Source organism: Carya illinoinensis, chromosome 10, assembly GCF_018687715.1.
Source record: "Carya illinoinensis cultivar Pawnee chromosome 10, C.illinoinensisPawnee_v1, whole genome shotgun sequence".
Taxonomy (NCBI): Eukaryota; Viridiplantae; Streptophyta; class Magnoliopsida; order Fagales; family Juglandaceae; genus Carya; species Carya illinoinensis.
The window spans coordinates 28,892,910-28,903,880 of NC_056761.1; the positions used below are offsets into that span (position 1 = coordinate 28,892,910).

At 34.1% G+C, this 10,971-nt stretch overlaps 1 protein-coding gene across 1 annotated transcript; it reads right to left on the reverse strand.

The window, feature by feature from the left end:
- Window positions 1-298: 298 nt before the first annotated feature.
- On the reverse strand, window positions 299-2,734 carry LOC122278745 (probable xyloglucan endotransglucosylase/hydrolase protein 32). The gene is made up of 4 exons (XM_043088936.1): window positions 2,184-2,734; window positions 1,975-2,075; window positions 1,660-1,877; window positions 299-1,145 (listed from the first exon to the last, which is right to left on the reverse strand). Exons 1-4 carry the CDS (start codon window positions 2,383-2,385, stop codon window positions 779-781), a joined length of 888 nt encoding a protein of 295 aa, XP_042944870.1. The 5' UTR covers window positions 2,386-2,734; the 3' UTR covers window positions 299-778.
- Between the last annotated feature and the right edge of the window lie 8,237 nt (window positions 2,735-10,971).

A 10,971-nucleotide genomic window follows, 5' to 3' on the forward strand; every position in this document is an offset into this window, starting at 1 on the left:
TGTAAATAATGCATTCAGATGTGTACCTCCTCATTTTCAAGTTTAATTTCTAAAGAAGTCATATTTTATGCATCATCTCTAAATAAAAGATTATTAGTTTGGAATTAATATTCTTCATTTTTATTACAAATTAAATAAAATGAAAAAAAATGATCGAGTTTTCAAATAAATATAATAATAAAGAATGTAAGAGTTTAATAGCTTGATGACATATGATCTGATTATTTAAATAGAAAACTTAAATTTGAAACCTCCACTCCATTATGAAAAACATATATATATATATATATATATATAATAACAGAGAAACCATAGAAGATGGAGATATGAATATTTTAAATTCAAATGATACATTTATTTGACTTTAATTCAACTCAGCTTGAGCAATCATAAAGTATCACAATTTTCATGCCAATATTCATAGTAATTAACACACAGTACAGAAACTCCTGCTTTATTATTCGAAGTGAAAAGCCTTCCCAAAAGAACCCAACCCCCATCACTTTGTATTCAATACCTCTAGTCTCTCTCCCCCTTATTAAATGTATTTTCCAACAGAAATCCACACACAAAATTTCCCAATATTTTATTTCTTTTGTTGGGAGTGCCTTGGACGCTGAAGTACCCTTGCATCAAACTTGCTGGCAAGTGGTACCCATCTCAAGACACTCACTAAAATCTCAAAAAAATAGTAATCATCATCACAAGGTGAAAATTAGAGTGATACGCGCCCTTTGCATAATAAGAATGGACATGGCGATAATTCCAGGTTTTACTTTCAACCCCAGCACTCAGGTGTTAGGGAATGGTCTCTCTTGGGGTCCCTGCAATAGTCATACACCAAATGGTGGCTTTGAACCCATCTCATGGCCCAGTTTTGTTGTCTGGTCAGTCTTCCGGAGAGGAATGGAGAGGCGGAGACCGGGCGGCACCAAGTGGGAGCGTAGGCGGAGCAACCGCTGGCCTTGAAATTGGTGTACTGTGCCATGAATGGCTGGTACCTATAGTCAGCTTTATATTTGCCATCTTCAGTGGCCCATGAGGAAGCATCCCATATAGAACCATAAACCCACATTGGCCTCAGTGGAAAGGTTGCAGCACTCTTCCTCGGGTACCTTCTGATGGGAACGTCATCCACAAGGAATCTAAAAAAGGGAATAACAACAAGACAATTAACCTAACAATACCTTTCAAAAAAAAAAAAAAACCTAACAATACCAAATAGAATGCTTTGATATTTCAAGATATGAGGATATTTGTGCAATATACAATAAACTATTCAGCAGCCAAATAACTTGTGTCCACCCATCTGATCTAGATACTATTTCTTACTTTCCCTGTCAAATCACTTGGCTTTTCCTTGATTTTAGAGAGAGATGGAAATATTTCATTTTCTTACCTCTTTTGCACAGTGGTTTATATAATAATTCACTCCTGAAAATACCAATAGACCCAACATTTTGCAGCTCAAATGTCGCCCATAAAAGTTTGAGAAGCACTTTAATTAATACCTATCAAGTAGTAATGTCGATATGATTTTCAGGGGTTTGCTTTATCTTTATTGTGGTTCCATTACTTAACCCAAACACTTAACTCTTCCTTAAAACTCAGTTCACAGAATGTAATTTAATCAAATAAATTAAATTTCTATCTACTTACATGAGCTCTTTAGGACTCCACAAAATAGCATAGTGATGAAAATTCTTGGTGGGATCAAACCATAAGTGAAACTTCATCTCTCTGCCAATAATCCTCCCATCCCCACTCCCTCTGATGTAAACATTGGTCTGCAAGGTGTAAGGTTTCCCAAATGTCGTCCCCAGGAACTCAATGTCCACTTCATCGTGGAAACCTGGATGAGCTTCATTGTTGGAGAGCTGCCATCGACCAATTCAACAAAAGATACTGTTAAAAATGGTATTTTTCTTCTGAAGTAGTAAAATTAATAGAGGTATTTTGGGTCCAAACTCTCACATAGAAAGCAGTTATGACACCTGCAGTGTAACCAGGTTGAAGCTTAATGGAGGCACCAAAGTACCCAGATCGAAATGCACGAACAGACTTGAACCCACTTCCTGCAATGGGAAACCAAGAAATAATGTGTAGAAAAATCAGGATTTCCTCGGAGGAATTTAAGAGCTAATTTAAATGTATGCAGTACAAAAAAGTGAACTGAGTGAGACCTGAAGTATGATCGAGCCAGATTGTCAATGCATTTTGGTCAAATCTTTGGTGCGTAGGACCCCAGAGGTTTCTATATCCATCATAAAAGGTCATGGACCTGAACTTAGAGCTTGGCCAGTAGCCAGGAGAAGGTGGCCACTGAGCATTGCTTGAAGTTAAAGGGACCATAAGGATTAGAAGTAGGAATGGAAAGAAATCCATAAAAATGGAAGAAGATGGATGATCAAGAGAGCTAGCTGTATGGAGAAAGAATAATGATTGCTTGTGTATAAATGCAGGCTGAGAGAGTGAGTCAGAGTGCTGAAGACAGGCATATATGAAAGAAGAGTGTGGCTGTACTGTTTAAGAAGATTAGTGGGTCCCCCAATAGAGTGTTTTTTTTTCCTCCTCTCCTCTCCATTGGAGGGATTAGGGGGCAAAAGACTCAAAACCAAACAAATAGCTGACAAATCTTAAGCCTAAAAGTGGTTTGAAAAGGTTGAAGGGACAGTAATAGACTAGCAATTGTTATGTATGAAGTTTTTGTAACTTTTTATTACCCAGTACGACTGCTTTCTTCCCCCACTATGATGAAAATCCTGATAGATTGGGTTGCATGGCTGGAAAGTGAAGAAAAGAAAGATGGATTGCAGGAAGGGTAGATGGTATCTCTTAAATGTGCTTTCCCAATGTGTGGCTTTGTGAATTCACAGGAAGTTGGACTCGTGCAGAGAGTTATTTATCCTAATTGAAAGCTACATGCATTTCTGTCTGGCCTTTAAAGCAAGCAAGCAACATCGTTGGATCGAATTTAATTTGTGTGTTTTTTACCACGCCTTTCCGTGTGTGTGATTTCCAGGCAATGAAGGGGGAAAATGTGGGTCAGATTCAGATCGAGTCAATCTTATGAATCAAAATGTTGCTACCGGTGTGTTTGAACCTGTGAAGTTCATCAATGGAGTAGGACACGGGCTATCCAAACGGGGCCCAAGTTTGATTTCATTTTAATAAAAGTAATTCTAGATTTTATTAAAAGTAATGAAATCTACTGTTAAAAAAATAACTTTTTACTTGGATCTTATATTTATTCACTTCTTGCAATAGACGTGCACGATACTCATACGCTCTAAGGCTATAGTATTGACTTAGACTATAGTATCTATGTCAATACTATTACATATGACAAGAAAAACTAATATTTTTATTAATCAATGCAACTCTTTTATCCTAGATAGAATCATTCTCATTACACCCGTGTTTGAGGGATGTATGCATACTTCTTCCCCTAACTTACCCATCATTGTATGTCACTGATTGTAGGATTAAGAAAAGTTGAAGAGACCTAAAGCTCCATTGTTTGAACTTTTAACATTGATTGCACATTGTCTGCATGCGGTTGTATCTTCACAAATATAAATCCTCTGCTTCTGATCTGACCTATTTGGGAAATGAGAAACATTAATGCTCCTCACTGAGAAATGCAACGATTTGAGTACAAAAATTTAAACATAGTTAATGAGTTTGGATGTTGGAGGGTTTAAACTTTAAACAAATTCTGGCTTTCCCTGACATGAATGCAAGACTAGTCACTCACTCACTCACTCACTCATCAGTTTAATGAATTATAAGGGTTTCCTTTTATGAGGATCTTTTGAACGTATCATTGAAAAGTTTGGTTTTCTTGGACCATGCTTCATGAGCGTAAAGCAATATCCCTCACGCAATCATCTACAGAGGATTGCATGTTCCCTAGATCCCAGCCACAGTGTAATAATTTGGATACAGCCCCCCAACTCTAAAACCTCTATAAATTAACCAACCGACCAGAAATAGAAGAAGAGAAAGATAGACAATTTACAGATGATAATTGTTGATTTCTCGAATCTGTTCTTTTGAAGTTATCTGCGGTGCATGGTTGCCATCCATTGTTAAGAGCTTCATTTTGTAGAACGGAAAGTGGCAAATACGTATGGACGTTGAAGAGTCGCAGCACTGTAACACTGTTGTGTCGGTCGGATAGTGAGAGGAGATGGCAGTGGGGTCCAGCTTGGCCGACAAAACATAGAAGCTCACTGGACGTTTCCGTGCATCAGTATCTCATTTTCATGGACTTTTGCTGCTCTCCTGTAAAGGTAAATCCCTATGTTTTTAAGCCAACGGAGGAATCCGACCATGGATCTCACCTTTGTCATACGTGATCGGTGGTGTCCTTTTCACTAACGTTATTCGTAGGTAACTCCTTATAACTCTTATCATTGTGGATAAACGCAGGAAAACGATAAATATATAATTTTTTAAATAGATTTTTACGATCATCTTTTAATTAGATGAGTTTTATAATATAGAATTGTAATGGAATCATTAATTTACAAAATATCTTCTATTTAGAAAAAAAAAAAAAGAAATCACAAAAAATTGTAAAATTTTTATTATTTATGTCATAACTCAAAAGAAAAATATTCTAAATACCAAAAAATTATACAAAAATAATTTCATAAACTGATGTAGTTTGTCAAATTATAAATTAAGTTATTTTTATTATAAAATAAATCTAACAACTCAAATAAAATTATTTCAATTCTTTCGATGAAATTCATTTGTAGATGTAAACCCACAACTCAATAATGAAAAAATAATAGTACACAACAACTAACTTTTTTGTTTTTATTAGGCATGGTTAGACATTAGTTTCGACTTTTGAGTGCAATATTACTCTTTATTCCGCACTTTGGCATTCTAAATCGCATCGATTGATTGATATAGTATGTTTTTAATTTTATACTGTTAGTAATGGATACTACAAGACCCATGTAGCTAGTGTCTATATGGGGGAGGAATTGACACATTAATTGATACGATTTGGAATTGACGAAACTCAACATTATGAACAATAATTTGTTTGGATTCACGAAAGATATCTACATTTATTTTTACGTGAAAACCTTCCAATCGGAATTAATTGTTGATAAACTCTTGGTAATGAGTGATTTTGTGATCTATTAGTATGAAAAAGCATTAAATGCATGTTTTCTAAGGGAGAAAGAAAAGGGCATCGAGATAAAAACATTGAAACCAATTTTGATGTTACAAGACAGAAGAAGAGGCAACGTCATAGGTTTAGGGTTTGGCTTGCATCCGGTGCGAAAATAACAGGGCATTTCCTGTTAAAGAATTAACGATTATTTGTTAGTAATCCAGTTATTTAATAACTTTTATCTCTTATATGTCCAACATATTTAATCATTTCTAAATATTTATTCATTAAATATTCATTAAACATATTTATTCATATTTATTCATTAGGAGGCAAGCCAGACCTAAATATAATAACTTGTAACAAATATATTTATATCTTTTACTTTTATAATATTTATATATTTTGATTTTATAATATTTATAATAAATAATATATTATATACCAGCACGTAATAAATAACCTAACAAATACAAGTGCATTCTCATTGATATCTTTAAACTTATTTTTAAGAAACTTTTGACAAAACATTTATATGAGTAATGTTAGGTATATTTTAGAGTGCATGTATAAATTTTACATATTTTTTTTTTAAAAAGTGAGTTTTAAAATTAAAAATATAAATTTTTAAATAAATCTCAAATGAGAGTAATATAATTTGTTTTTACACGTCCCAAAATTAAAATCGTAAATATTATTTTTAAAGTTAGAGGGGAATGAAATATGTTGGGCACTTCATATATGAAAATTATTAAGTGACAATATGGAAGATTTTGAATGGACCGAAATGAGCGCAAGTGTAGATGGAGAGAGAAGAAAATAAGAAAGAATTTGAATGGTAGGATTGCTTGTTAGTAGCCGATCATGGCCGTTAATTCTTTTAACAGGAGATTTCCTATTATTTTAGCACAGGAGGCAAGCCAAACCCATAGGTTTATACAAGAAGGTTTTTATTGTTTCAAGAGAAACTATTTAATTCACAACTATACAAGGCCAATATGGGACCCAGGAAGGGGGAAAACAAATATTTAAGATGTGACCCATTGAGAAATAAAATCATACATATGATGACGTGCATTTGATATTGTTGATAATAGTGCTACATGTACATGTCATAACATTGGATGCATTTCCTAATGTTATGTCTTAATATATCGAGTGTTTCACCACTTTGTGGAGTAGTAGATTAATAATGAAATTTGATGAAGTAACAAAAGTTCGGTCTCAATTACTGGAAAAATATCTACATCTTTCTCTTGCTTTACAAAGGCTCATGAAGAGCTTCTAGCAAAGGACATTGGACTTGATACAAATGAAGTCCATGTTGATAGTGCTGGCTTTAATAACCAAGTATGATCAAGCATATTCACATGGCAAGATCTCCCTCGGATTCCTACTAAAGGAAGACAGTAGTCAATCTTTGAACAAACAAATATAAAGGAAATTCATGTGGGAAAGGAGAAATTATAGCTATTGCAACAGAGGTCTTGTGAAAACCACTTGTCGGCCATCTTACATGTGATTGGATTGAAATATGATATTTACTTATAGTGTATATTTTCTTGGTGCAATGTTTTTAGACTCGCGCGGTTACTGTTTGTACGGTGCATGCTATGCCGATCGAGTTCCATGTCTCAAGATTATGTCTATTTTTCAACACCTGTGGAGCCATAAGTGCGACTATTATTCTTTTGTGATGATACCATATTTTTATTTTATAGTTTGTGGTTAATTTATGTGTGATGATGGTCTATTTTCCATGTCTGGTACATGTTCTGTCTTGAAAAAAAAGAAAAAGAAAAAAGAACAAACCAGAGTGTGAAAATGAGAAAAGCTGGGAGCTACAAGCAAGCATGTTATGACAGCTATAAAATTTCAATTGCATGATAAATGGTTACAATTTTTCATTATTTGAGTAAGTTCTATATATATATTTTCCCAGTGATTTTAAGCACTCAATTAAGCTACTAGGTCTGGTAATTAAATGTTGCTGAAAGGAAGACATACTCCAGCCAATACGATACAGGAAGATTAATTAAATGTTGGAAAAAAAAAATTAGATATTAATGTTGTAAAGGCTAACTGGGATGTTGCTTTAGATCCAAAGAAAAAGAGGACGGGGTTGGGAATTATCATAGGAGTTGCTGACAGGGAGATAGTGGCTTTTGTGTATCCTAATAGCTAGAAGGTATATTGATCAGCCAGCCTTTGCAGAGAGTTTTGCACTTGGGAGGGCCCTTGAAGTGTGTAATGATCAAGCATTCGGAAATGTGAGATTGGAAGGGGATCGATTAACTAGCAATCATCATGAATATGTACTATTTTTTTTCCGTTTTAGTTCAATATATTTTTCAATTGTGAAAAATTGTTCCATTATATATTTGTCATTTGTCAAATGATAGACTAATTATTTCGACTTTAGTACCTTCACTATAAGAAAAATTGATTTTTACGATTAAAATTTTGCAATCAAAATGACTATTTTCGATGTAAGCGAATACGTTTTTTTGTAGAAATAATCCTTTTGGTTGCAAAATTTTAGTCGTAAAAATTCATTTTTCTTATAATGATACAATCAAAATCTAAAAAAGATGGAGAAAAAGAAAAAAGTTATCTAGCATTATGTTTGATTAAGTGTTTTAAACTGTATATTCTCTCCCCTCTTATCACTCCCTTTCATATAAGGAGTAAAAACTGTCCATGTACAGTTGGAGTCCCGTTGAGATTATTAAAAGAGTAAAAACTTCTATCCTAAGTAATGGGGGATGTATATTGTATACCCCACTTACGTCCATTAGCCAGTATGAGGGATCATTGCTCCTCCATCTTGTCCTATTCTTCTCGTTATTGAGTGATATTGGTCGACTCGTGAGGAATGACAACCATTCTAAGGAGTGGAACTTTGTTGGACATTAGCTTCATCTCATTGTCTGAGAAAAAACTGCTCCATTTGAAATCGTTAAAGCCTAATCTACTAAAAAAGACCCTAAAAAGGCCTAAGCTACTAAAGAAAACCCTAAGGAACATTAGCCCCATCTCTCCTATATATTGCATACGCCCTCTTAGGCCATTTTGAAGAATATATATAAGTAGAAACACTTTTAGGCACTCATTCCATTCCAACCTCTCATCTCATTCTAATCTAATCCTAACTAGGCTCATCTCCCTCTTACTCTCGATCTCTTCTTTATCGAAACTCAACACCTAGCCCACCTCGAGAGCGAGGGGAATATGGCCACACCAATCAGGCTGGGATGAGGGTCTAGAAGGGCAGCTACCCACCCATTTAAGGTTTATATATAGTATGAAAAATTCTAAACATAAGCTCATACACTACATACCATCTATTTATTTAATTTATTTAATTTTTTTTTTTTTATCAAATGTTTGATATATGAATAATGAATAAAAAAATTGAATTAGTTAAAAAGAATAAATTTAAAAAAAATAAAAAAATTGAAGTGTGTGGTGTACCAAGTTTATGAGTAGCAATGCTCCTATAGTATACCTAATCATGAAGAGGAAAAGCAGGCCGCTAGTTTTGACATGATGTTTTAAATATGATTTTGTGATGTTTTATGTTTACCCTATACTACACCAAAAAGGCTAAGTTCTGGAAAATTTTAACATTGTAGTTTTTGGAGTACTTCAGAAAAAATTGATGGTTCCAAACTTTCAAACCAACATGAAAATTTTTATAATTGTCGCATATGTAAAAAGAAAGGACGAAGGTACCTTTTTAAAATGCTGATACAGCATCTGCAGATGTGGAATCCACCATGTCACCGATATGCCCCTGGGCTTCCGCACTTGGGTTTATATATAGAAGAACACAGGCACTTTTTTGAAAGATAAAAAAATTGAACTATTTGGATGTCAAAGAAATAAATAAGATTACAACAATTATTCCATCAAATCTTTTAATATTGGTCGTGGAGGGGATGTTACCTCCCCTATCGGGTTAGGCCAGACATATATTTACATCTCTCGTGCCAGGCCAAGTTTATCCTGAAGCCCCAATGTTTAATAGTGCAGTCGGCCCATGGACTGCTATAGGAGAAGAGGGCACACGGCCTTGGCAGAAAGCTGATTAACGTAAAAGGGTAGGACACCATCTACCCTCACACTGCTCTGCAGAAGCACGTCGTCCTATAGCCACGCCGTATTTAAGAATGGGATACAAAACATGGACGAAGATGACAGCAAAATCTCATGTCATTAACAGAAGGCATGGAAGGTGGCCAAACCGACCCACCTGCCACCAATGCATAGCTTGGGGAGGCCATTCTGCATTAAAGATGAAGGCATGGTATCATGTATGGGATACCAAGTCATACAAGCCAGGTACTAAATTAGAATTCGAGACTGATGCTTCATTGCTTACAAAACTCTCCAATAAACAAAAATCTAACTTCGGCACGGACGTGACCTATCAACTCCGAGCTCCTTATCTTCTCTGTGTCACTGGTGATTTGAGTTTGGTACCTTGCATGCGAAACACGTCGTTAATAGCTCGCATCTACTGTACAAAAAGAACAAACATTTATCTCTAATAGAGTTTTCACGTAATTTAAAAAAAAAAAAACAATAGCCTAATCTAACTTGTGGTTGCTACCTGAGAATTGCTCCTGCCTTTGAATCACTATATAACTAAAAAAGTAAATAAATAAATATTTTATAAATTTTTAATTAGTTAAAAAGGTGCGTGGAAGGAAGAGTCTCCCATTTCAGAAAGAGTTATCCTTACACAACATACATACTCAAAGAAGAAAAAATAAAAATAAGTGTGTGATATAAAGATAATGCATATAATTTTTCTCTCATAAAATCCCACCTCCTCTCTTTAAGGGGTGGCTTGAGGAGGGTGTCTCTTGCACCCATGCTCACCCAATTAGGATGGGTGGAGTTGCCTCTCAAAGATCTCTGTATTGGTTACAAGATTTCACAAACCTTGATGAAGTGCTTTTTCTTTTTCTTTTTTTGTTTATAATTATTATTAATAAGGAGGGTGAGGTCCATCTAGAGAACCAGATTATATGTCATCAAACTATTAGCTTAACTTAAGACGTAGTGTATTTTTTCTATTTTTATATGAACATGCTACATAACATGATTTATCTAGTTTGATGTATAATTTATATTATACTTAACGCTTGCAGTTGATCAAAAAAGATTTTACACTAAAAAATTACATATTTAGTTTGTGGGAACAAAAAATCTTAATTTTAAGAGTTTTGATACATATAAGTAGAGTTGCATACTAATCTGAATACCAATATTGATTCATTTATATTCAAAATTTAAATTAGTACAATTTTCAATAAAATCTACTTTTTAACTAATCATATTACATTAGTGTATATATTAGTACACAATTATACTTACAATTATATTTTTCTTAATTTTAATAAATCCTCCATAATTGAGCTCATGACTTAGAGCTTGCAGGAACCCCCATCGCTCCTTGTCTTGCATATATGGTATCAAAAGAACCAAGGCTTGTGAGCTGACGGTTTCCTAGCTATAATCTCTCTCAAAGCAACCATCTCCATAGGAAAATAGCATTTTATAGCCAAAACTCCTATAGAAGTGCATATATAGATCTAGTTCAAAAGGAATTATTTTTGTCTAATCTCATAAGTACCCTTTTAATTACTATTAGCCATAAATCTTACTGCTTCGATACAAAACTAATTAATATTTGGATCATCATTAACTTTCTTTGATACCAATCTAACCATGTCCACGTGTACAAAATCAAGGTGCTCGTAGAGCATTCACATTGATTTACCTAAATATAAATGTAAATTAAAATTTGACTAACAAGTCTTTAA